This window comes from Neospora caninum, chromosome X, assembly GCF_000208865.1.
Source record: "Neospora caninum Liverpool complete genome, chromosome X".
Classification (NCBI taxonomy): Eukaryota; Apicomplexa; class Conoidasida; order Eucoccidiorida; family Sarcocystidae; genus Neospora; species Neospora caninum.
Genome location: NC_018396.1, coordinates 6,206,424 through 6,232,287, shown reverse-complemented (window position 1 = coordinate 6,232,287; position 25,864 = coordinate 6,206,424). Strand labels below are relative to the sequence as shown.

The window sequence follows — 25,864 nt, the reverse complement described above, 5'->3', positions numbered from 1 at the left end:
CCGACCCCGACGGGGGCCAGGTGCGCGGCATGCGGCCCACAACCGAACGCACCACCGAGCCTCCTTTTGCCGGGGGAGTTTCGTCGCTTGTCTTTCCCGTCGTTCGCTGCTCCCGAGCCTTTCCCGCGACCCTGCGTTGGCCTTGTCTTCACCTCATACTTCCCGCAGTGAACAAAAGTGGTGCCCAGCGACATCCACGAGCCATCTGCGCAGCGCACACGGAGGGGACAGGAACCGCGCGAAGATCAGTGCACAAACCGTTCGACGAAGCCAAAAAGCAGACCGCGTAGAGAACGGCGGCAGAAAGAGGCGAAGGTAACATTTACACGTTTACACAGAACTCCAGACATGCATGCATCCACGGAACGCCACCGGCGTGCCTCGACGTGCATCCTAAAACGTTTCTAAACGTTCATATCCAGATGTGAATCGTAACACCTGCATATGTCCTTGGATGGGTGCCTAGGCTTGAGAAGGAATACCTCGACGGACATACACACAAAAAGGCACGAACCTCTCGGGGCAAACGCCCACCGGGACCGAACGAGGAGATCAAGGTGACACATGAAGCCTCAAGGGCATAGGGATAGAAAACAACGTTCGAAGAGAGGCGTTTTGAAGTTGAACAATCAGGGCGAGACCCGAACGTACTCCGGCTCGATGGCCGTGACATCTTGCATGAGAAATACTGCGTGTCCGTCTTCGTTTCGCTTCCGCGTCGCCTGCAAAAAAACACACAGAAAACTCGACCGCGAAGCGTCACCCCTTAGACCCCACGCGAAACGAGAAACGCCCGCCCGCCCCCCCAATGCACGCCCCTGAGACGGTTCACCCCCACGGCTCTAACTCGCGCTGCAGCCGTTTGTCCATCGGGCACGAGCACGAAGACGCCTGCTCCAGTTTTTTATAAAACCCAGCCTGTGCGTGCTGGCGGGACTCCTAAATCTTGTGGCAACGAACTGCAAGCAGCGACGCAACCCGTTGGCGGCGCCTGAGCTGCGCGGCAGGACCGTGGAGAGGCAGGTTCACCCTCGGAGAGGGCGGGTTTCGGAGGCAAAGAAATCGCCAGAAAAACTCCGATTGCTTTCGCGTGGACACCGCGAAGGCGCGGGGCCGGTTTCAATCCTTACCGAGGAGAAAACCAGCCACGGCGGCGGCGCGTTCGCCAGGACCGAGGAAGGGTGGAGAGCCAGGCGCGGGGGTGGGAGACGCTGGAGGTCGGCGCGGCCGTCGCGTGCCGTGCTGCGATCACAAAGAAGCCGCGAGGCAGCGAGCGAGAAAGACGCATGCACGTGAGAAACAGGCGAAAGGGAGAACACACTCACAGCTGGTGGTGGCGCGCGCGCGGGGATTTGAATCTGAAGCGAGGGTTCTGCGTCGTTCCCGCAGGTGTACGTGTGTGTGTCTGTGCGACGGAGAGGACGGCGGGGCAGTCGGGGCGAGAGAACCTGGAGATGTCCGCGCGCAGGCAGAGGAGAGAAGAGCGCGACAGCGCGCAAGAGACTCTTTCGAGAGTGTGCCGGCGTACCTCGCCACGTGGAGCCCTTTCGCGGCAGCATTCGCTGGAGTTAGGAGCGAGTAAAATCCACTTTTCTCTCGGAAGGCGCAGTTCAGGAAGAAAGCGGCGCAGATCGCCTTCTGAACGCGCAGGCCGTCGCCGCCGCAGCTCACCTGAGAAGGTGGCGGGACACGCAGACAGAGAAAGGAGAAGATCAAAGACCGCACGCGAGGATGCTCGCGCGGCGCGGAAGGCAGAGCGCCTGCCAGGGAGGTTGAAAAACGACACGAAAGAAGTCGAGGAAGGGGACAGAGCAATCGGCGTCCCTCGCAGGCGGGGCCGCCGCACATGGCGCGCGAGGAAAAACGCCGGAGACAGACGGGGCACGGGGAGAGAGAGGCGCAGCACACGAAGGGAGGCGGCTACAAGAGCCAGGAGGAACTGGAAGCAAACTTTGCTGAGACGCCCTTTTCGCATCACCACAGGGGCCCAACACAGCGGCACCAGCTGCGTCTGCCGCCCGTCTTTGTTAGAACACAAAGGCATCTCGCTGCCGCTTCAAAACATGTATCTCTGCCTCGCTTCTTTCCACCTTCCTTCCTTCTGTTTTCCTTCGGAGTTTTTTCCTTCCGTTTGTCTGTTCTCCGTCTGTCTGTCTCTCGGGTTCTCTGCGCTTGCGTTCCTCACCAAAGGCAGGTTGAATGCCTGCATGCACTTGCGCAAATATGCCATCACGTCGGGGACTCTGGCGAGAACGCTCTCGTCGAGGCAGTGGTCCTCCGCCCAAGTCCCCGGCTCTTCTCTGTGGATAAGCCACTGCTGGAAGGCGTTGTAGCGCGTCAGAAGGTCGCCACCAACAACGCCGAGAATCTGTTTCACTAGACGCAGTCTCTGCTTCGCACGGCGCAGCGCCGCAGAAGCGGACGAAGAAGAAGCAGAGGGGGAGGCGACGGCGGCGGGGGACAGGAAGGGCGAGGGAAGCGAGAGAAGAGCGGCGATGATCAGGCACTCGACGGAGCAGCTCAGAGGCTGAGGAGAGACAAGTGAAGACGGAAAAAAGCATTGGAAAACCCGGCTTCGCATCCGGCGGACGGGAGAGCAACGGGCGAACGGCAGCGACGAGGGGAAAAAAGACACTCCCAGCAGCGTCAGGACAGCGACAAGAGAGGAACACGACGAGTGCAGTCGATGCCACAGGACACCATGAAAGGAAGACGAAAGTGTATCTGCGAATTCTCGCCTGCATTCGATTGCACAATGTCTCTACCCATGTGAAAGGGAGCAGTCTAAGCCTGGGCAAACACTCCTACGAAAAATCGGACTGCCCATGCAGCACAAACAGACAGATACAGGACGGACAAGCGTCCGCACAAGGCGGCAACAACTCGCCCCACGCACATCCCCAGACGATGGGGCATGCGCTGACAGAGCAGTACCAATACTCGCATCCACAGACAAATATATATATATATATATATATATATAGATAGATAGATAGATAGATAGATATAGATATAGATATAGATATTTATACGGTGAACCGAAACGAGTCGATCTTGCGCTCTGAGAGGCCTTTTGAGGAGCGTCAAGCAACCCTTTTCTTCCTGATGGTTCGAGTTCGGAAAAGACGCACCGCGCTGCTGCTGACGTAAAGGAGCCGGACGATCTGCGGCCGCACGGTGATTTCCCCCATCATTCTGCCGAGAGGTTCCGTGAGTCTCCACGCAATGTTTGGTTTTTTCCTTCGTTCTTTGCGACTCGCGTTCCCGTCTTCTCGCTCTTCGCTCTGCGTGCCGTCCACGTCTTCGTCCCGAGTGATTGCTTGCAAGGCCAGGAGGCGCGCGAGGGCGAGTCGCACTGTGGCCGGCAGCGGCGGGGCGAGGAGAGGCAGATTCGACAGCGACTGGAGCCCGAACGAGAAGAGAAGAAGAAGTGTCGGAAGCAGCGGCTGGAGAAGAAGATCGGGCACGGGAAACGGAGGAAGAAGCCCATTTTCGCCCTCCTGCTCCGCTCTCAGGGTCTCCATCTTCTCCACAAAAACCACCGTGTCCATCTGCCTCGTGTCCCGCTTGTCTCGCATTTCGTCCTCGACGTCTCTTGTCGTCCCCACATCTCCTCCTCTGCTGTCGCGCCTCCCGCATGCATGCACGGCCCCTGTCTCTCCCGCTTCTGGACTGTCTGCTGAGCGCGACGCCTTCCCCTGCAGGTGTTCTCGTGAAAGCAGGCGGTAGCACGCGCCCCCAGGCCGCACATGGCCTGCGGCGTTCGCGCGCAAGAGGGCCGAGCCTTTGTCGACAGGAACGACGGCAGAAACGGAAAGGTCAGGATGGCTGGGGTGGCTCATGAACCGCCGGGTGTACATACAGTCAATGACGGTCGTGATCTGAGGGAAGACTGCGTCCTTCAAGTCTTCCGCATTTTTCAGGCGCGCCACGTCAGCCACAGACGGGAGGGGAGGCGGCACAAGTGAAGCGGTTAAGAACACGCGGCGAGAAGAATAGGCAGAAGACGCGAGCGAAGACGGCAAGACGGGGAGGCAAGGATCTGCAAGAAGCAGGAACGGGAAATGCATTCGGAACTCGACGAGAAAAGGCAGAGACCGAAACGACACGGGGACGAGAGAGGAGGGGCAAAGCAGGAAACAAACGGCGAGAGAGACAAAACAGTGAGGAAGAGACAAAAGGCGAAACGGGACAGACGACCAAGCAGTCGAATCATCCTGTGCGTGACAAACGACCGTAGATCCAACAATATATCTCCCTAATCAAGCATGCATATATATATGTGTATGTATGTATATGTGCTTGGATGGATACATTGCCCTGACTGAGGTGTAAAGCTGCATACAGATGAATACAGTGTCTATTACGTCATGAACGAATAAATCAACACACTTCCTCACCTAAAAAAGTCTAACATTGATGAACACAGACAGATGTATCCTTACACATAGTTGTCGATACGGGGGTGTCGGACTACACATACGCATGCATATCTACGAGTCGAGACTCTGACAAACAGTCGCAGTTGGCGTCTCACCTGAATCGGCGAGTCGAACAATGTCGATGCCGACCGCGGTCCCGTCGCAAGAGAGGAGCTTTTCAGCCGCTTCTTGCAGGCTCTTCTGCATCACGACCACCTCGGCGCTCGACGGAAGAAAGAGAAGGAAATCCCCCGTCACACTGTTTCCTTCTTTGTGGTGCAGGGCCAGAACTGCAAAATAAGGCGCGAAAAAACCAAAGAAAGCGAAGACATGCACGGTCACAGGACACCGTCCCTGACTGCAGCGTGTGGAAAGGCTGAATGAAGACGTGCGGGAGTCGCGGCAGCGAAGAACCAAGAGGCGAGGGCGGAGAGAGAGGACAAGGAACGAGGACCGAAGGCGCACCACAGAGGAACGCAGAGAATAGATCCAACCCCCCCAGCGCAGAGACAAAAGGATGTAGAGGCAGAATCCCCACTTCACACAGATATCTGTGTGGCTGTAACAACATTCAACTTTTCTCCCTACAACACATCAACACATTTATATATATATATATATATATATGCGTATATGGGTATTTCTTGATAGTTGCATCGATGCAATGTAGTAAATGTGAGTCTAGGCATATATACAGATAGATGTACGAGACACACGTCGGCAGAGGCGTATGCAAATGCATCCAGGCGCGTGCACGCTGGTGAGACACACAGAGAGGGAATCGCGAAGGGAGAGCAGCGAGCGGGCGGAAGGCCGGATGAAGCGGCGGATCGAGACAAGGGCCGAAAACACACCTGCATGCACCATGGCGTCGAGGAGGTTCCCGCGGCTTCTGCGCAGGTAGTGAATGCTGACTGGGAAGAGCGGCTCTTCGAGGGAGAGCACGCAGGGCATCAGCCACCGCCTCGCATGCGTGCAGCTCGGAAAAACAAGAGACCCAAGTTTCCGAGAGCCCTGGCCTCGATGCCCTTTCGCCTCGAGTCCCGACACAGAAGCCGCAGAAGCGCGAGCCTCAGCAGCTGCAAGAGAACCAGGAGAGGAATGAGGGAGCGAACACACGGCAGAAGACGAGGAAGACGAAGAGGAAGACGGCGAGGAAGACGGCGAGGACGACGGCGAGGAAGACGACAAGGAAGACGACGAGGAAGACGACGAGGAAGACGAAGAGGAAGACGAAGAGGAAGACGACGAGGAAGACGACGAGGAAGACGACGAGGAAGACGACGAGGAAGACGACAAGGAAGACGACGAGGAAGACGACAAGGAAGACGACGAGGAAGACGGCGAGGAAGACGAGGTTGGCCCCACAGAAGAATGGCGCTTTTCCTCGTTCAACGAAGCTGTGCTGTGGATGCCGGCTGCCGCATGAGAAGGTGTTTTGTCTTCGTCGGAACCGTCGTGCGTTTCGTGTCCTTCACTGCACGCGCTGGCGTTGTCGGAGACGGACCGGCGATGCAGCCCTGCGGTCGTGAATTCAATCACGCGTCTCCGCTCTGTATCTTCTTGATCCTGTGTCTCGCTCCCTCCCCACACGCGTTCTGTCTCCTGAGATTTGTCGAGATCCGAGTCACCCTGCGCGTCCTCCGGGTGCCTCGCCTCCAGGCTCACGGACTCCTCGCGCAAGTGTCTCCACGCGCGAGGGTCCGCCAAAATCACGCAGGCCTCGCCAGCTCGGAGCTGTCCCTCGAGGGCCCGGAGGCGCCGCTGCTGCATCTTCACGGCTCGTCGCCTCGCCACCGTTCGCTTGCCCTTCTTGCTGGCTCGGCGACTCGCCGGCTGCGCGTCCTCTCCGTGCTGCAGAGCCGTCGCATGCTCGACCGCAGCGGGCAACGCTGCGGCCGCGTCGTCTGCGGGACCCGGCGGTGCTTCCGGCGAAGCAGAGAACGAAGTCGAAGAGAAAGAAACAGACGAGGAGGACGAACCGGAGGAAGAGGAAGTAGAAGAAGACACGGGTGGGAGGAGCGCAAGAGGTACAGGGGGTCGGGGACAGCGCAGGCGGCCACTGGGGAGAAACGCAGAAGGGTCAAGTAAGACGCAGTCGTCTTCGGAGACAGACGTCGCCCCTCGGTCGTCATCGTCGCTGCTCGACAGCGTGAGGGCTTCCCTGGGGAACGAAGCGCCCGAAGAAATCCACGCTTTTCGTCTCGCCTCCCTCGCTCTTTTGCGTTTCTTTTTCCTCCCCTTCTTCTGCCTCTTCACCTTCTTCTCCCTCTTCACCTTCTTCTCCCTCTTCACCTTCTTATCCCTCTTCACCTTCCTCTCGGCTTTCTCCGTGTCGCCGGAGGAAAGCGAGGAGTCGGAATCCTCCACGCTCTCTGCGTCTCGCGGCAGGCTGTCGCTGCTCTGAGAAGAAAGTACAGGTTCCTCGTCGTCGGACGTTTCGGAAACCGAAAGTGTCTCGACACTTTCCGTTCGCGTTTGCGCCTCGGCATGGGTTCCTCTCGAGCCTTCCTCTTCGCTTCGTCCCCTCGCTCGGTCTTCCTGCTTCCGCGGCAAGTCCACGTCGCCGACTTTACCCTTTCTGCTCGCGCCTCTCTCCATCTCTCCGGCTCCCCCATGGTTCGCCTCATCTCTGTGCCGCTCGCCTTCCTCGTCGTCTCTCCTTCTTTGCATCCCTTCCGTTTTCCCTGCGTTGCTTTCTCTCTCGCCGTCCACATCTTCTCCAATCTTTCGCCTCCTCTTTCTCTCTCCTCTCTCCGCGGCCCCCGAGCCGCTTCTCTCCCTCGCCTCCGCGGTATTTCCGCAGCTCGCTGGAGACGCCTCAGCAACAGAAGAAGGAACCCCCAAAACAGTGGCGGAAGAAGAGGAAACAGTGGCGGAAGAAGAGTCAGACGAAGACAGCGAAGCCGGAAGCGCAGCGACCGCAGAAGAGAGAGGAGCTGATAGAGAAGAAGCGGAGACAGAAGAAGTAGGGAGAGGCGTCGAAGTCGGTTGAGCAACGAATTCGACACGAACACTGTTTCCGTACGCCAGCTGGTGAAGGCGTTGAAGCTCGAGTGTATCAAAGACGCACGAGCCATCGGCACGTACGTCCCAGCGTCTTTTTCGCGGCTCCGAGGAGACATTCGAGGGCGGCGCCCCACCAGCGTACTTCCACCGTGCCGCAACGGCGTCCTGGCCTCGAAGGCATTGTGGGGAATCCACACAACTCTCGCCTTCCTTCTCTTTCTCTTCGTCTGTGTCCCCCTCGTTTGCTTCCTCCCTTTCCGTGTTGACCAGTTCGGGCGCTGCGTCGGCTACCTGCGCGGCGCCTCGCGAGTGTCTCCGCCACAGGCCGATTGTCTCTCGCGCGTCGAAGCCGGCCTGGAGAAGCTGGACGGTGTCCGGGTTTGCCGCGTGGTCCGGGAGGAGGAGGAGGAGTCGAAGAAAAGGATTGCGCTTCGCGATTTTCGTCAGCAGACCGAGGAGCACGTCCAGCGCCGAGGACCGGACTAGCGGAACGTCGACGAGGAGGATGCTGCAGCCGAGGAGAAGCGGGTCTCGCAAGAGATGGCGCAGCAGCTTCGCATGCGTTGTGAACAGCAGGCGCGTGGCCTCGCCCGAGCAGAAGGCGAAGCGAACTGCCAGGCCGACTTCGGTCCCCAAAGCGACCCCTCGCAACCGCGCGAGCTCCTGCGCCGCCGCGACCGCGGTCGCGCGACTCTCCAGGGCGACGAGGATCCGCTGCGGCGAGGCATCGACCCGCGGCAGAGCCACATGGCGCGGAAAAGAAGTCGGAGAGACCGCGGAAGACAGAGACAAAAACGGAAACGGATACAAAGAGGAAGACGCAGATGCAGGAGAGGTAGAAAAGGAGGAAGTAACCGAAGGGGAAGAGGAAGGGGAAGAGGAAGGGGAAGAAGAGGAAGTAGCAGAAGACGAGGCAGATGAGGAAGCAGAGGAAGTAACGGGGGAAGAAGACTGGGGCACGGAAGATGAAGGCGAGAGAGGCAAGGAGGGATTTCGTCGTTGCAAGGCAGCTCGCACGGATGCCTTTAAGGCATCGCCACGGCGTCGAACAGCGTCTCGATGGGAGTCGAATCCGAGGCGTCTTTCTACGCTGTTTGCGGCTTCTCGGGCTGCGCGAATGGCCACTGTCGCAGCAAAGGACCGTCCATCTTTTCCACGCGTTTCCTCCTCTCGCGTGGGTCCATCCTGCCGGCGCCTCTCTTCCCTTTGGTCGCCCCCCGAGCCGCCTCGTCGGCGGTCTCCTTCATTCGCAGCTCTCCAGCCGCCTCGGCCTGAGCTGCTCCGCGCGGCTCCTGTCTGTGCGCCGGTCGGTTTTCTTTGCTCTTCCTTTTTCCGTTTCTCTGCTCGATCCGCACAGACTGCGCAGGAGAAAGCCTGCGGCAGGGGTGCGGGCACACGCGCGGCCCCGAAGTTCGCTTCGAGGAGAAGCCAGGGAAGAAAGACGAAACTGCGGCTGCCACTCGCCCCCGCGCCTGCGCCGGGGAGAACGACCGTCTGGTGTGTATAGACAGCGAAGAGGAGGGGCAAAGCGAGGTTCTCGAGGAGAGCCGATGGAGGCAGAAATCGCCCCGAGAGACGTGAAAAGGGAAATTCGCTGGAAAAGGCAGACCCCGTTTCCCCAGGGCGCGAACGCGACGCGGCCATATTGTTTGCGGTCTGCGCCTTCAGACGAGAGCCGAAGGCACATGCGCTCGACGCAGAGAGGTTGGAGAGGAAGAGAGGAAGAGAACGGAGAAGGGGATGAGGACCGCGACGAGAGACATACTGGTGTGTGCCTGATAGAGTAGGGCGCGGGGGAGAAGAGCGAGATTCGCTTGTCGCAGGCATGCACAGGAAAAACGCTCGCGCGGCAACTACGCAGAGAAAAGAGCAAGAGGGGAGGGAGAAGCGAGAGGGGAGGCGAGAAAGAAAAAGACACAGAGAGAGAGATACAGAGATAGACCGAAGTAAAGGTCGAGGAGGGAGTTTTTGAGATGGCGATGCAGAAAACGAGACGTGAAGCGAAGTACGGCGACAAAACGTACAAACAGGGAGAGATGGAGGTATTGGGAGGGAGGGCGGCACGAAGAGGAAGGAAGATACTGAACAACGGAGACAAGGCGACAGTGAGGAAGAGAGACAGAGACAGAGCAGCGGCAGGCGAGGGCGGGAGACGATACCGGGTGGCGAGCACGCAGGCACGGCAAGAAGTGGAGAAGAGCGGAAACGTAGAGGGGACAGAAACAGATGAATCAGATGCAGAAAGAGAACAAGGAAAGCCGAGAGCCGGGACAAGAAAAGGACACGAGGAAGAGAAGAGTCCGCTGGAAATTAAGGAAGCAAAAAACGGTTGAGTGTGTGCCGCCTTCCTCGACGTTGATTTTTGTCCACAAAGGCGTCGAAGCGAGGAGAAAGAGACTGCGAAACTTCTCCACAGAGGAAAAAAATGAAGGAAGGAAAGAGGCACCGAAGAGTCAGAAGAAATCCAGAAACTTCGGAGAAAACGAGCTCGCGCGAAGTAGTTGACTCGCATCTTGGCGAAGCATGTGCATGCAGCGAAGAAAAGACATGGTGAACGCGAAAGGCTCTCCATTCCCACCTCACTCTTGCCGTCTGATAGCTTCCCTTGAGCCTCGTCAATGTTTGTTGTCTTTCTCCCTCCGTGTTTCCTGTCTCCTTCCCCTTTTCACGCAACGGGGAAACAGCGGAGAAACACACACCGGTTTTCCCTTTCCCAGAGAAGGGGATTTGCGCAGAGCCCGATCTGCGAAAACGGGAATGAAGAAAAAGAAGTGTGCCCCACTTTGCTTCCCTGGAAAGAAGAGTCCTGTCCCTCGGACCGTGCTCGTCCTTCCTTCCGCTCTTTGTCTCCCACTCTGTGCTGAACAGCGTAGTTGTGTGGACAAAGTCCGGCGTCTCCAGAAGTTTGTTTTCCCTCGATGTGCCTTGTTAAAAGCCGAGAAAAAGCGCTCTGCAGTCTCTCGTTTTCTCACTCTTTCTACTGGTTTTTCATCTTCGCTCCTCCCGCTTCCTCTCGCCGCGGCGTTAACCTCTATACCCGCCCCTCCTCTGTTTTTCTGCGTCTTATCTTATCCACATCTCTGCGTCTTCTCTTAACCTCTTTTCTTCCTCCGGTCTCGTTTTTCTGTCTCTTCTCTTCTTTCTCTTGCACGACATGACGCTCCTCCAGCTGCTTCCGGAGAGGGTGCTCGGCGCTGCGGTGTCTACACAGGCGAGGCGCGTCCCCGTTCTTGTCTTGTCTTCCGCTAAAGCGCGCTCGGCGATGGAAGATCGCTCTCCCTCCTTGGCGTACGACGCCCACGGGAAAACTGCGGATTTGTCCAGAGGTACACAGGAGGATATCGGAGAGCTACCGGGAATGTCTTTCTTGGCTGCCGGCCGCACAGAGTGCTACTCCGTCTCTTCTTCCTTTCCCAGATCCTCTACTTCTCTTCCTCCCCGCTCCGCTTTTCCTTCCTTTTCCGCGTCGCCTTCGTCTCGTTGCTCTTTTTCGCGCTCCTCTGTCCTTCCTCGACCACCTTCCCCACCGACTGCGCTCTGTCCAACTCCCCTGCCGCCTTCCTCCCCAATATCCCGCGCAATGCAGCGGCATTCTTCTCTTTCCTCTCCTTTTTCTCTTTCTTCTCGTCGTTCGTCTCCTCCGTTCTCTCCTTCTCGCGCCTTCTCTTCGTTCTCTTCTACAGACGCGCCTGAAGACATGCCTTCGCGAGGGAGGAAGACGAGGCGAGGCTCGCCGGGGGCGGGGAGCCTCGTGGAGGACGGCGACTTGCCTTTTCGGGCGAATTCTAGAGGAGAAGACAGGTGAGCCGCGAGTGAAAGAAAAGCTGGGACCGCCCGTGCGCATCCGCCTCTCTCTGCTCCACGCCAGTGCATGCAGAGGGCAAAAGCGAGACGCCCTCGGAGTAGGACGGAGGCTCTCGCGTCCTCCGAACAAATTGTGGAGTGCAACACCAGCAGCCACCGTGGACGTGAACGCGATAAGACTGCGTCCCTCGCGCGTTTGCCTACTCTGCCTCTTTCGTTTTCGTTGAGTAGCACGCGCAAGGCGGTGTCTCTACACTCCGTCAGTCCAGTCCTCCTCACCGTGCGTTTCGCCCTCACTGTATCTCTGTGTGTGTGCGCCCATTCTCTCTTTGCCTCTGCTGTTTTCTTCGCTCTGTCTTCTCACCACAAGTCGCCTCCTGTGGCGCTCTGTCTACCTCTATCTTCTCGCTTGTTCTCTCTTATTCGCAAGGCGCCCGTCAGCCGTCTAATCGCTTCTTCTCTGCTCATCGTCTTAGCTTGTCTCCTGTGCTTGTCTTCTGCGCTAGGATTCTGCGCTTGTCTTGTGCGCTAGTATTCTGCGCTTGTCTTCTGCGCTAGTCTGCTGAGCGCGTCTTCTGCGCGTATCCTCTCGGGTGTTATTCCCGTTCTGTCTCCGCCTCGCGTGCTTTCATGCAGACGGGTTTGGAGATTCCCGCGGAGGCCGCCGGGGGGCGAGAGCTGGAGGACCGTTTTCGCAGGTCACGGCATGCGACATCTCGCGGAGCTTTACGACTCTTCAGAGGCGCCTTCCGAGGAGCGGCGGGAGAAGGAAGCGAAACTCAACTGGTTTGCGCTCGGACGCGTCGTTGACCAGAACCGCGGGCGCCACCTGGCGGGCTACACCGTCCCTTACAAGTTCCGAATCATCGATCCCATCTCCGTCGCGCGATCGTACGAGAGCCGCAGCGGGGAGAGAGAGGAAGAGAGAAAGAGAGATAGAGCGAAAGACAGACAGGGAGAGACAAACGATAGCGGGAGAGAGAGCGTTTTGGTGGTGAGGCGCGCAAAACTGGGGAGGAAGGCGACACAAAGGGGAGTCAAACGGAGAGGACGCGCGAGGGCGGCACGGGGGACAGAGAGAATGCGCGAGGCCGACAGGCGAAAGACAAGTCAACGAGAGAGAGACCGAAAGAAGGATCGTGCTAGGGCCAGGAGGGCCAACTCGATCCCGGCATCGGCAGAGCGGAACAGGGAAGGAGACAGAGGGGAAGAACAGAGAGCGTGAGCGGAACGGGAGCGAGGTTCTGTATTTGCGCAAACGCGCCCGTCTAGGAATCTGCGAAAGAAGCGTTTCTTTCCCAAACTGTGTCTTTCCAGGGTTCCGAAGAATCTCGGGCAACTCAACCGGCGCACGCAAACTGGCGACCAATACGTCGACTTCTCCCAGAACCGTTTCCCTGTGTTAAACACTGCTGAGAATTTTCGCTACTGGAAAGTAAGAGCTGCGAAGCTCGGGTCGAAGCCTCCGCTGCGGGGGAGGGGGGGGGTGCACTCAGGGTAGGAACAGTGCTGGGACAGAGGCCGGATAGTCTCGGCCCTCACTGGATCCCACACGGAGGAGGCGAAGTCAGAGATCGTTTTCGAGAGATACCGCGAGAGCAAGCTGCGAAGGCGTTGCTGCTCCAAAGTGCCAGGAGAGACACAAATTTTTAGCTGGGGGCTGTTCTTTAGGATGTCGCGTCTCTGACTCTCCTTTCGCTGGGTTTCTTGACGCGTTTTTGACGTCGGTCGGCTTCGATTCGGCTCCTGTGGGATCGGTTTCGCATTTCCAGGAATCGTTTCGTTTGCGTGTCGTTCTTGTGATACGGCGAGTTCCGTGTCTATACCCTTTCTGTGTTCCTCCCTTTCTCGCGTGCCTCCTTTCTGTTAATTTCGCGTAGCGTCTCCCCGTCCTTCTGGGTCCTCCAGGAGGTCGCGCTCGTTTTCTCTCCTCTTTTGTTTCGCTTCCGATGTCAGTCCTCGTTCTGTCGCACTTTGGGCCGCGCCTCTCGGGCCGTCTCTGATTCGTCTTTCCCTTCTCTCCCGTCTCGTTCGGCCAGGATCGTGGTCTCGACCGCCTCCTCCCGCGCGTCTTTCCCATCAAGCTTCCCGCGCACCGGCGCGTTGATCCGCTGCTGCGAGAGTACATTTACTTCCTCCACTCCATGGATCCTGCGCGATTCTCCACTAGGAAATTAGGCGAACGTTACGGGTGAGCCCAGCGAGTGCGCGCGTCTCTCAGGTGCTTCGCCGAAACGCTCTGGAACGTTTCTCACTTGTGTGCGGCGGCGCATGCATCACGCCGTTTCGGCGATCTTCACGCGTCCAGAGAGAAACCCGCGGGCACTCAACGCTGCCCGCGCAGCAGCCTGGGAGACGAGGGGGGACCGGGGCTGATTTGGCGATTCACGCGGATGTATGTACCCCTGAGCACTGCATGCGTCGGCGTGTATCGGAATAGCGGTGCCGTGCGTCTGATCGCGTTCCCAGATTAAAGGAAAGGACAGTCGAGTTGATTTGCCGTGAATTTTCCGTCGCCGAGTTCCTCCGACGCACCGAGTAAGGCCGACGAAAACGGACGACGCGTGGAGCAAGACGTTTCTGTTCTTGATCTTGCCGTTCCAGAGAATTCGCGCAGATCTCAGCTACACACTCGCACATGCCTCTATCCACCTATATACAGAGAGAGATACGTCGGCATATATATATATATACTGTGACAGATAGCTATATATATATATATACACATATATATACATATATATCGAGTGGTGCTTTGCATATAGGAATCTGTGTAGAGAAAGACCTAGAGAAATAGGCCGATGATATAGGACATAGACGAATCGACGTGTGCGTGTTTTCCGAATTTTCTCCGTACCTTGTTGAGGCGAGTAATGTTTTGTTTTCGCTTGTAACTTGCAGACTGGCGACGCCTTACACGCGCAGAGTGTCGCGCGAGAAGGCAGTGCTGCGCACGAAGGAGGCTCTCTTCAGTCTTAAGCTTGGTAAGCAGCCCTCGAACATTTCAAGAAAGGGTGAAGGTGGACGCGTCTTCATTTGCCAGCTTTCCGACTTCACGTTCGCATTTCAGGCACCCGAGAAACAAGGGAAAGGGTGGAGACGAAGCCACGCAGGGCGGTCTTGTCTATGACGGAATCTGTTTGCTGTGGCTTCTCATTCATCTTGTTTCCCTGTCGTTCCCTGTCAACTACGAGGCCTTGTCTGGTCCCTCGGGGCTTTGTTCTCCTCTTTTTCGCGTCCTTCGCCCTCGTGTTCTGGCTGTGTTTTTCTTCCTCTCTGCCGCCTCCCTTTGCCGGTTTCTTCGTCTCTTCCTCCTCTTGTTCTTCCTCCTCTCGTTCTTCTCCCTTGTGTCTCTTCCTCTTCTTCGCGTGTTCTCTTCTTGTGGGTCATCAGTCTGGCGTCATTCGCTTTGTTTTTCGACGTGTGGCGCTGTAGATGTTTTTGGCAGCTTTGGGTTCTTCTAAAATGTCCCGTTCGTGTTTTTTGCTTTCCTGTGTCGGCCCCGTTCCTTCTGCCGCGCAGGCTACGACCAGCTGGGGGACGAGGATCTGGATGAGCAGGAAGAACACGAATTCCGAGGTACTCCTTTTCATTCGTTCTCCTCCCTCTCTCGAAAGTCTTGTCTTCTCCGTCTTTCCCTCCTTGTCACTCTTCCGCCTTCACCTCTCCGCGTCTTCAGTCCCTTTAGCCCGCTCATGTGTCTCATTCGCCCCTCACACGAGTCTCCAATCTGCCGCTCCGATCTCTCCTCGTCCTCCTCGTGTTCAGTTTCTCCCTCTCTTCGCCCGTCTCGTTCTTTCGGCCTTCTCGCCCTGGCCTTGTGTTTGTCTCCGCGCCCTATCAGCTGTCTCCTCTTCCGCGTCTGTATCGCTCTCTAGGCTTCCGAAGCACTCAAGACTGGATCCAGCGTCAGAACATCGAGGTGGAGATGATGTCGGCGTTTCCCCTCCCTGCGAAAAGGTGAGACGTTTGAGAGCGAAGGCGAACTGGCCAGCGCGAAACCACAGCCTTTTGTCAGAAGGAAGCGCGAAACCCCCTATGCAGAGCGGGGACGTCGCACGGGGCAGAAAGACGAGACACTCAAAAAGAGAAGAGGCGCCTTGAAGTCGGACAGGCGAAGGACAAAGAAGCGCAGAGAGGCGCGTCACACAACGCTGGCAATCGCGAGAGCGAGAAGCGAAGAAATTGGGGGGGAGGGGGGGGGGGGGGGGGGGGAACGGTCGCGACGAAAAGTCACCAAGGCACAGTTTTGGTTTGAAAAACAGCGGAACACAACGCGTGTGTGGCGGGGAAGAAATCAAGAAGCAGCGGCGTGGAGACAGAGGCTCGCTGGGACCGTGAGAAGTCGACTGATCAAACAGAAAAAAGATGAAAAACTTCTCCGTCTTTGTTCTCAGAGACCCCGTGCCCAAGCGTGTCGACGTGGACTTGACCGTCCACAACACAGCCAAGCTGAAGGTTATGAACTGGATCGATCCGAATGACAAAGTTGTGTTTTAACACTTTGCTCGCTTCCGCGCGCGCCTCCCCTCCGTTTCCTTACCGCCCCGCGTCCTCTCGGAGATGGGAAAGCAGAGACGACGCAGGCCGCAAAAGGCATGCAAAGAGGCGAGCAGGCCCCGTGCTGCAACTTTCCAGCGAAGATAGCCAGACCGAGCCAAAACAGCCACGCAAGAGTCTCCTGGAATTCTCAGCCGGGTTGTCAGGGAAATCTCTGGGGACAGGCGAACAAGTAAATATACTGCAACCAGGCTCTCATATGCTTACAAAATATATGGATACATATGTATGCATGTACATGGGGTCGATATATACAGATATATATATATATATATATGCTGTGGATGTCTTATACATATCGATATATATTTATATATGTGGATACATCCTCATTTACATATATATTTACCGTATGTATGTGCATGCCTGGGGTTATATGAGTGGAGGGAGGAGTGGAAGCGTGGGCAGAAGTCGCGCTGGCTCTTCAGGTTCGCATCTCAAAAACTGGTTTTCTGTTTGCGGGTCTGAAATGTGCGAGACGCCCACCCTGCTTGCAATGAAGACAGTTCCAGAGAATGTTCTATGAGAATTCGATTTGCGTGCTACAGCAGAAGGAATGAGTCCCCATCGACTCCGCAGGTCTACCGCAACGGCTGAGTCTTCATCGACTCGGAGAGAATTGCAGGCACCACATATTTTCCCCCACCTGTATATATATATATATACATAATATTTATATTCATATATATATATATGTATATACATCTTTCCTTCGAGATAGATGAGGACCGAAACGGACAGAGGACTCGGGGCTCCATGCACCCCGCATGCTTCGCCGTTTTGAGTGCATGCAGTGACATTTAGCCGCCACGGCCAAGAGAGCGTGAGCAGAGAGAGGAATGCGGTCGCTCGAGAGTCAGCCCGACGGGAGAAGAACTTGTTTGCAACCGCAACTTGAGCTGTTTGTCGGTGTCGTCCCGAAAAAATATTGAAAAGGCGAGAGCGTGACACAGCCAGCACACCACGCCGGTCGGCACATCCCACTGTCCACGCAAAGCACGCACGTCTCAATTTACCTCTTGATGCATGCGCAGGTTTGAAATGCCTCCACGCCGGGGAAAACGGACAATCGAGGCAGTCACCGCGAAGTGCGCAGAGCCACAAAAAACACGGAGGACGGCCCACGGAAAAGACCCAGATTCACGTACAGCACACGAGCGCTGATCTTCTGGGGTCTGATTTCACGCACAGGGAGAAGGAACTCTCTCCAAGACTCGCAGAATCTGCGTTCGTCCCGTGCACGTCTCCCTTCTTCCCCCGACCGCTCTTCTCTCCCGCTTGCTGCCAGTCCATTCCGTCCTCTCTCCTGCTCGCCCCTCGTTTCTGTTTCCTCTGTTTTGTCCCCGCTCTGTTTCTCTCCGGCCTTCTTGCCTCCCCGTCTCTTCCAGTGCAGGAACAGAACTGACTGCGCTACTGCGATCGATCTGTCTCCTCGCGTCCCTCGCCTCTCTCTCCGCCTGCCATGGGCCGCGCGGCGCTTGTCGCTGCATGCCCCGACTCTGGAAGCGGAGCCGGAGACAACGCACGCGGTCTGGGAGCCCCCAGACCGCCCATGTTGGCCTGGCGTCTCCGCTCTTCCCACACCAGGACGTCAGCCCGGACGCCTGCCTCCGCTCCACTCGCCGCGGGGCTACCAAAGGGGAACGCTGGGGCGACCGCGAAGGGGGAGTAGAAAGGAACCGCTCCTGCATGCCCGTGGAAGAAAGGGGAGTTCTGGGGCGCATACGTGGACAGCGGCACCGGCATCTGGGCGACGCTCCAGTGCACGCGAGGGTCCGCAGACCAGGCCGGCCCCGCGGGGTAGACGCGACTGAGATCGGACGAGAGGCCGCGAGAAGCCGCGCCGAAGGTCGGCAAGTCGCGCACGCTTCTCCACTTCTTCCAGAAGAGGAGCAGCGTGAGAAGCCAAGCGAGGAGGGAGACGAGAAGGAAAACAGACGCGACAACTGCGGCGTTGTCGTCTCCCGCCGCGCTGGGCTGCGCGTACGCAGCAGAGAGTCGCAACGCCGCGTCGTAGGTCCCGTGAAGCAGCGACGGAGTCAGCAGCGAGGGCAGAAGCTGCGCCCAAAAGCGGACACGCGGAGAGAACGGAGACGAAGTCGAAATGAGAGGCTGCTGATGCGACGCGAGGGAAGAGGAGAGAGAGACAGCCGGAAATGAACACTCCGAGTACCAGGCCAGCGCCAAGTTCGCCGCCGCCATGCCTGAGTTTGCGATGTGGGTCGGCACTGCGGTGAAGGCCCTGGAAGAGCAGAGACAGGCGGCGAGGAACGCACGCAGAGGCAAAGAGTGAGAGACGAACTGGAAGAAACACAAGACAGCCATGCGAGAAGGACGGGGAGGCACGGTCCCGAGGCGGACGAGCCCGGGGCCCCACAGCGTGGAGCGAAAAAAAGGCGGAACCGACGAGTCGAGTCCGCAACTCACCGGACGAGGGCGACGATCAGGTGCTCCGCGAAAAACCCTCGGCGCCCTAACGTGTAGCTGATGTTCTCCGCCATGGCGAATCTGAGAAAGAGACGAAAAGGACGCCTTGTTTGTCTATTTTGTGCGTCTCTCACTCCTTTGCCTCAGTCAGGGAAGGGCGCTCTGCGCGCCGCGGTTGCCTCCCTTCCCCGTGTGTTTCAAAACACGTGCTCTCTCTCCTCTAGCTGTTTTCTCCTCCCGCAACCTCGCACTCGTACGGCAAAGTTTCTGTCTCACTCTCCCCTGACTCGGACCCGGCACGCGCACAGGCTCCGCCCGCGGGGCCTTCTAGACCTCTGTCTCGTGTCCGTGCTTCACTTCCTCGCGTCTTTCTCTCCTGTTTCCAATTTCGTCCCGCTTGTTCTCTCGCGCTTACCCGGCTCCAGCTGCACACCCGGCGAGGCAGACGCCCACGGGGTGCGCGGCGCGTCGCGTCCAGCAGGGCGTGCAGCAGTTCGCGCCTCGCTGCTCCGACGCCGCTTCTGCGCCTGTCGCGGCCAGAGCCGCTGGGGTATGCACTTGCAGCCGATGCAGAACGACGAGTTTCGCGAACTCCTCCACGAGGCCCACACACAAGATCATGACTGAGACAGCAGACACACGACAGAGCGCACGCAAAGCATCGAGACAGAGGGATGCAGGGAGATCAACGCACAAGCGCGGTCCCAAGAGCGACGCTTCTCGCACGCGTTTTCCAGCGGAAACGGCACCTGTAAAGATCGAGAGGCAGCGGGCGGAGACTCGGAGAGCGACAAAGAGAACACAGTCGGGCGCTGGGGAGCGCGAAGACGGCACACACGCGTTGTGTGTGGCGCGAGGAAACACACGAATAAATCGACAGAAGCTTGTGAGGTGCACACAGCACACCGTTTTCTGTCGATCGGTCCAGACTCCTGGGGTTCGGGCACAGCCTCAGGACATCTCCGTGGAATCCACAACAAAAGAAATGACGCGCGCAGAAACCGGGAGAGAAAGAGCCTCGAGCAGAGAAAACGCTTTGGCAGTCACGGGCGCGTGTCTGTTGACGCGTGGACGCTGCCGAGAGGCGGAAAGGTTGGGGCGAGTGAGGAACGCCCTCCAAGCGTCCTCGTTTCCTCCTTACATGCAACAAGGCTGAGGGAACAGCCTAGCGTGGGCAAGCTGCCGATCTCATGCACTCTCTCCGTCAGTCGAGAGAAAAGCCCTGGCCACCCCCAGCTCGTGGAGTCTGGCGAAACGGAGAACGCAGAGAGAGGAGCAGAGAAGGGAGAGGAAGACACCGAGTCTGCTGAGGTGCCAGTGAGCAGCGCAGTTTGCGGGGTTTGGAGGCACGCGTGCGGCTGTGTGGATGCAGACAAAGGAAAGGAAAAGGGGAGAGACAGAGGGGCGAGCAGTGGCGCGGGTGTCCACGAGAGCAGCATCTCAAGGAGAGACAGCGGGGGCGGAGAGGCGGAAAAGGCAGAAGAGAGAGGAGAAGCAGGCGCATGCGCAGAGGAGTCCTCAGGCTCGAGGAGAGACGGCGAGTCAGCGGAATAACGAGGGACGCCGGCAGGCGCGGAAGCGAGCGCGTTCAAGAAGTCGCCGGAAGCAAAGCCAGGAATCAGAGAAGAAGAGGACGAGGGGAGCGGAGGGAGGCAAGAGAGAAAGGTACTGTACAGAGTCGCGTTGGCCACGAGCTCCAAACACATGGCGATGCACACCGAGAGGAAGGCCCCTAGCCAGAAGAACTCCAGCAGACACAGTCCAGAAAGACTCCGGGCCTTCGCGGATGCATACAGTCTGCATGCAAAAACCCGCAGCAAAAGGATGAAAAACGCTTCAAGGACGCAAAAGATCAGTGAAAAATGGAAGGAGGAACACAGCATACATACAATAAAAATATGTATCAGATATGCGTAGATGCATGACCGGGCATAGACACAATGGTACATACGGATAGCTGCCAACGGAGAAACATAGCGATAGAAACAGAGACTGCGCGGTACGCATATCAAGCGATCGCCAAACACCTCGAAACGGCAGAGTCACCTGCATCATTCGGTAAGCAGATGTCCAAATACATCAATATGCAAAAATATATAGTCGAAACAAGGTAGTTGATGGTGAACCAGTGGCTGAACAAACCTTTTAACTGATTAGGCCGACTTCAGTCCCGATAAACTACAGTTCTGCTTAAAATGAGGAGTCAAGTCTATATATATATATATATATAGATATAGATATAGATATAGATATAGATATGTGTTCTTCAAAAGTTGAGAGTCGAAAAGCCTAGAAACATATGCTTACAAGCATAGTCTGGGCACTTGTGGGCGAGGCGTGTGCTTACGATGGGGAAGACCGAATCGCGAATTCGCGAAATGATATATGCAAGTGTTTAGGCACACGTACACGAATATATATATATATATGTGTATGAGTGTGTAGGTATGCGGATGCGTCGATGAAGACCAGGACTGGAACTGTCTATTGGAACCGAGGTGAGAAGACGACGGCAGGCTTACCCGTATACCATGAACATTGCAGGGAGAGTCGCGAAGGCAAGCACGATTTCTCCGGCCACGCCGCCAGCAAAGGTCCAGGTGCCCAAGACCGCAGCGATGAAGAGAGTGGGCGAGAAGGAGCGCAGGCAGCAGAGACAGCCCTGGACGTCGTCGGCCTCTCTCGCGTCCGTGGTGTCTCCATTGTGGGGCGACTGCGCGGGAGGTACGGTAGGGGCATGCGGGTTCTCTGTCGCGTTGTGACCGAGGTACGGAGGCGGCAAGTAGAGCGGGCGGGAGAGAGACGCCGGACTCTGCGGAGTTGGAGACGGAGTCGCGCCGGTGTGAGGCCACCCCGACGGGGGCGAAGCAGAGACATGGAAAGGCGCGGGCTGTGCGCCCTGGGGCGAGGCGCCAGGAGAGGCGGGACAGCGAGGAGAGGGAGAAGAGGAGACACTCGAAGACATGGTGAAGGAGCGCATGCGAGGCAGACGAGAACGCAAAAGTCGAAAAAGAGCGAACAGGCAGCGCCGGCGCGGGGCCCGCGAGCGGTTTTGGACGCAGAAGACTACTCTTCTTTGAGGTGATCAATCAGGACAGAAGGGATCAGAGAGAGCGAAGCAGACGTGCAGCGGACGACGGAGCAGAGAAGACCGGAGAAGACAAGGTGAGAGAGGAAGTGGAGCGTGACACTACAGGTGACCCATCGGCGACAGAGATCGGTCAGATCCCCAAGAAGAGGGGAGTGGTCGGAGGGAAGCAAAAAACGGGACGGATGCGCGCAGAAGGACGGAGACCGCAAGGGCCAAAGGCCGAGATGGGTGCAAAGCGAGGGGGGGCGAAATCACGAGGAAGAGAGCAGTGGAGGTTTACAGACAGACAGACAGACGCTGAGGGCAGGGCGAGGTCACCGTGTGAGGTATCGATGAGAGGAAAGCAGTCGCCGGGGCCTCTCGGCAAGAGCAGTCTTGAGCCGTGCGCTTTCCGCCCGGAGCGCGCTCCGCGTGTCTCTCTCGCTCCTTTCTTTTTTCGACTCTCCAGACAGAGCTTTGCTTGCCTTTGTGGCATCCCGCGTCCTCTGCTTTTCTGCTTCTTCCCGTCTCACGCGTGGCTAGCCGGAGATTCTGGGGCACTTCGCTTCTCGCTGAGGAGGGTGAGGTCGGAAGGAGGAGCGAGGCAAAGCGAAAAAGACAGATGTTGCTGTACAAGGCCTCAGAAGGCGCGTTCAGCGCCCCGCGCGAGTTCCCGGTCGCCCTCCCGATCTTTTACCTTTTCTTCCGCAGCGGGCGTTCGACGGCTCCAAGGATCTGAAAAAAGGAGGCAGCCGAGGCCGTCCTGCGCTGATCCGCGCAGGCGCCAGAGCGCGAGTCTGGAGTGGTCCAAAACACCAAAACTTTTTCGCGGGCGACGAGGGAGAAAAGAGAAGACACGTCTCGTTGGGATCCTGCGCTTTTCGCAGGCGAATCCGCACCGCGCGCGAAACGTGCGCAGAAAGTGCAACACAGTAGTTGAGGGAAACGGTTCGTCCGGATAAAAGGGCAAAGACGCACAAACCAGGCCTGCTGCTTTGACGTAGCCCTCACATGTCTCTTTCCACGAACTGGCCGAGAGGGGCATGGGGCCGAGCGGAATGCGCACAGCCAAATGCGCCGCCACTCTCGCTGCTGAAAAAGCGAGCGACAAGTCGCTGTTTTCCGCGCCGGACTCCCGGTGGAAAAAGAAGGGGGGTGTCGCCACAAAGGGCCGTCGAGAACGGCAGAAGTGATTTCTCTGTTGAAAACGTCTGGAAAAACCACAGACCACTCCGAACGAGAAAGAGAACGGAGACGGAAACGCTCTCTTGTGGCCCAGAAGACCTCGCCCAGTTGCTGTGCGCGGCGTGCGGCGTGTTGACTCTCACGTGTTTGGATTTCTGTGGCATTTTCGCCGATTCGCCACTCCGCTGTGCAGGCTGGTTTTCCTTTTGCTTCTCTAGGCCCCGTCAGCTGTCTGTGCCGCCATGCCCACAAGCGGAGTAGTGGGCTGAGGTCTGCAGAAAAAGGAGAACGGATGGCGAGGGGAGGCTCTTCTGTTTCTAGCGGAGCGCGTGACCGAATGGGAAAGACTTTGATCGCTTGCGACTAGTTTTTTAGGCGCCGTCCTGCCGACTTTCTTCCTTGCTCACCCGCCGGAGGCTTTTAGCTCGTCAAGACAGGTGTGCTCCGCTGTGGAAAACGCTTACACAGAGACTCTCGGTTCTGTCCCGCCGGAGAACTGACGGAAGAATGTGTTTCTGGGGATAGCTCTGGAGACGCAGGTGTACGGGAGCGTCTGCAGTGACTTGTGCATGTTTCGATGTCCAGTTTGTCGTCTAGCACACGCACTGTTTAGCGCGCTGCGGGTGGAAGCTAGTGAAGAGTGCCCCTGTAGCGAAACGCGCGTATCGTGCACACGATCGCTGAACGCCGAGATGTAGGTCGGAGCCGCGTTTGCAACTCGAAGAACAGTCTGCCGCCAACAGTCAGAGTGCCAAGTGAATGTCCAGACGTTTTGAGAGGTTTTTGTACGAGGAGCACAGGACTGAGAAGAGCGTCTTACACGCCCCCGAAGGGACTCTGTCAGTGCAGCTGTACGGGGCCCACGCAGCCAGTCTCGTCGTGTGACACAAACACCAGACAGTGCCTGGAGGCTTTGCTCGAACTAGCCAAGACATATTTTGCAAAACAGTGTTGCATGCATGTGTACGGAGAACCGAAACCAGCAAAGCGCGAAGATCTGTTTCTTCTGACGAGACAGTGAAGGACGCGGGGGACGTCTGAACGGTTCACGGAGGTGCGACTCGGTTGCTACGAGTCTTTTGGGAAACACAGGTACAGAGTGACGGCGGATCATTTTCCGAGGTCTAAAAGAGACATCAGACGTACCCCCGTCAAAATGACCTGTTCAAACATGCCAGATTACCTCGCGCTTTCTTCACGTTGACGGCCGCACCCGCCAGCTCGGTAGCCGAGGGAAAGAGAAGTCGATTTGCCACAGAGAGGAACCCGAGCGCTCGATCCAGGCCTTCACGGGAAGCGGTTCAGAAGTGACGCCCAACGGAACGCGTCTGCTCGACGAATTCTGCCCAGTGCCCACCGGACGAAAGAGCTGAGTGCGCTTCTTTCTGGAGTTTTTCTCTGTGTTCTCGACTGCGCAGCGAAAAGCTCGGAACCGGACAGCACCCACTCCCGAGTTACGCTACGTAAAATGCTCTCGGCCTATCTAGTGTACGCAAGTAAACCGGGGGTCGGCCGGAGTTGCCGTGGTCTACACACCACAGCGGCGATGAGATGGGCTGCTCTCTTTTCCACTGCGAATGATTTCCGGTACGCAACGATGTTTGTTGGGCGGAAAGTGAAGAGCTACCCACAGACACCCAATGGGAAAACGTCTCTTGCTGTAGCGTAGTGCTCTCTGGTAGGCGTCCGAGAGAGAAAGGCCTCTCTATCGACGCCAGCAACGCACTAGCGATCCTTTTGCGCGAAATGACGGAAACGTGGCGGTACTCAGACTCTCCAGCTGCTGCTTGTTACCGCAAGGCGCTTTTCGTTCCTGCATCTACCATTTTTTTTCGTCCGAACTTCTTTATGACTGAGGTCGTTTATTGCAAACACAGGCTCTCCGTTTCCCCGTCCCCATAAGAGATTCGGGGATCACGATTCTTGAGTGCGTACGTGTCTGCGAGTCTCGCTTGTCCTTGTCTTTGCGAACGCCACTCCACACACGATCACTGTGTTATCCATATGCATGCAGTTCAATACAGAACGACACACAGAGCGTCCGTTTGCTGTACGGTCACCTAACAGGGGACAAGCTTTCAGACTCCTGGTCGATCTGTTCTTTCGGATTCCTTGGCCTGAAAGAGTTTAACCGGCGGGCGGGTTTCCGAAGGCATTCGCGAGCCTGCGCTGTCAGCCTTTCGGTTTGGAGAAGAACACCTGCTGAGGAAAAAAACCATGGCGTCCAACTGGGCTGTCTCGCAAAGTTTGCTGTCGTTTCACGTGATGTGTTCAAGCACATCGATAGCTTCTGGGGCCATTCAATCGATGAAAGAACGTTACCGCAGAGGCTAACAGCCCGCAGAAAGTCGCTTTTCTCCCGCTGTGGTAGATCGCGCGTTTTCCCACCGCCCACGCTCACCTGTTCCTCCCTACCTGGATGAGTCTGCAAAATGCTCAGCTGCGACAGCTTTGCTGGATGGGCTGATCATATTGAGGGAATAAGGGGCATCTCTGTGCCTTTTCTGTCTTCTTCGCACGACCGAAAACCCGTCGTTGTGCGTATGCGGAACTGAGGTGCCCAGCATTGCGGGGCTCGGATTCCCCGTGTTGCTGGTTTTCAGGGGTGTTCGCGTAAACGGTTTCTGGGCACGTCCCAGAGCCCGGAGCCACTCTCAGGTGAGGGACCAGTTGTCCGCCTATTCTGTCGGCGAGCGATATTCGAGAGAAACGGTGACAGTGGCACATCGCGAGAGAAAAAGCGGACGGCATGAGGGTGGCTGCTCTGCTCCCCTCGGCTCTGCTTTGTGCATCCAGAGCTATGACTTGAGACTCCATCCACGAGTCAGCCGTTCTCCGAAGTCTCTGGTCACGTGTTCCCTTTTTTACCGTGATAGTTTTTAAGGTCGGTTATAGGCTCGCTGTCTCTCCGTGAGGAGCACACACACGCGAAAAACTCGCCTTCTGTGCCGCCCCGCCAACATAGCCGCAAGCACTGTGGGCCCTGTGGAGTCGTCTTTTTTGAGCGCGTCCTGCCACGTGCCTCGCTTATTGCTCCGCCACGGACACAGAAAACTGCAAAGGACACCAGCGGAAAATCGTGAGACGCGGGCGTGTGTGACTGTCGCCTCAGCGGCTTCGCAAAGCAGGCCTGGGGGGGAACCCTTCACCGCGTGGCGACTTTTTGGGGAGGAAAAACCATCTCTCTGAACTTTGTTTTTCATACGTTGCTTCTTTCCGGGATTTCTGTGTGCGCCCCTTTCACTGCTCTGTGCTCATCCACACAGAGGGACAGAGCGGGAATGGACGGCGGGAGAACTCAGCGCGTGCGTGGCGTGACAGCGCCGAAACACGGACTCCGCTGCATGCGTTTTTTACGTGTCCCGGCGCCTGGCTGTTCTGTATCTGG

General features: G+C 57.2%; 3 protein-coding genes across 3 annotated transcripts; 1 reads left to right on the top strand and 2 right to left on the bottom strand.

The window, feature by feature from the left end:
• Positions 1 to 629: 629 nt before the first annotated feature.
• On the bottom strand, positions 630 to 9,074 carry NCLIV_052050 (putative helicase associated domain-containing protein; the record flags this gene model as incomplete). Its single annotated transcript, XM_003884758.1, has 7 exons — positions 630 to 722; positions 1,131 to 1,242; positions 1,529 to 1,671; positions 2,186 to 2,527; positions 3,132 to 4,042; positions 4,538 to 4,711; positions 5,276 to 9,074. 7 exons carry the CDS (start codon positions 9,072 to 9,074, stop codon positions 630 to 632), a joined length of 5,574 nt encoding a protein of 1,857 aa, XP_003884807.1.
• A 1,510-nt stretch (positions 9,075 to 10,584) lies between these two features.
• NCLIV_052040 (hypothetical protein) lies at positions 10,585 to 15,734 on the top strand (the record flags this gene model as incomplete). Its single annotated transcript, XM_003884757.1, has 10 exons — positions 10,585 to 10,756; positions 11,114 to 11,231; positions 11,793 to 12,125; positions 12,552 to 12,669; positions 13,274 to 13,425; positions 13,704 to 13,772; positions 14,136 to 14,218; positions 14,757 to 14,813; positions 15,113 to 15,194; positions 15,632 to 15,734. The coding sequence occupies 10 exons, from the start codon at positions 10,585 to 10,587 to the stop codon at positions 15,732 to 15,734; spliced, it is 1,287 nt and encodes a 428-aa protein (XP_003884806.1).
• Positions 15,735 to 17,204: 1,470 nt separating this feature from the next.
• On the bottom strand, positions 17,205 to 21,201 carry NCLIV_052030 (conserved hypothetical protein; the record flags this gene model as incomplete). Its single annotated transcript, XM_003884756.1, has 5 exons — positions 17,205 to 18,036; positions 18,222 to 18,302; positions 18,637 to 18,844; positions 19,363 to 20,018; positions 20,744 to 21,201. 5 exons carry the CDS (start codon positions 21,199 to 21,201, stop codon positions 17,205 to 17,207), a joined length of 2,235 nt encoding a protein of 744 aa, XP_003884805.1.
• Between the last annotated feature and the right edge of the window lie 4,663 nt (positions 21,202 to 25,864).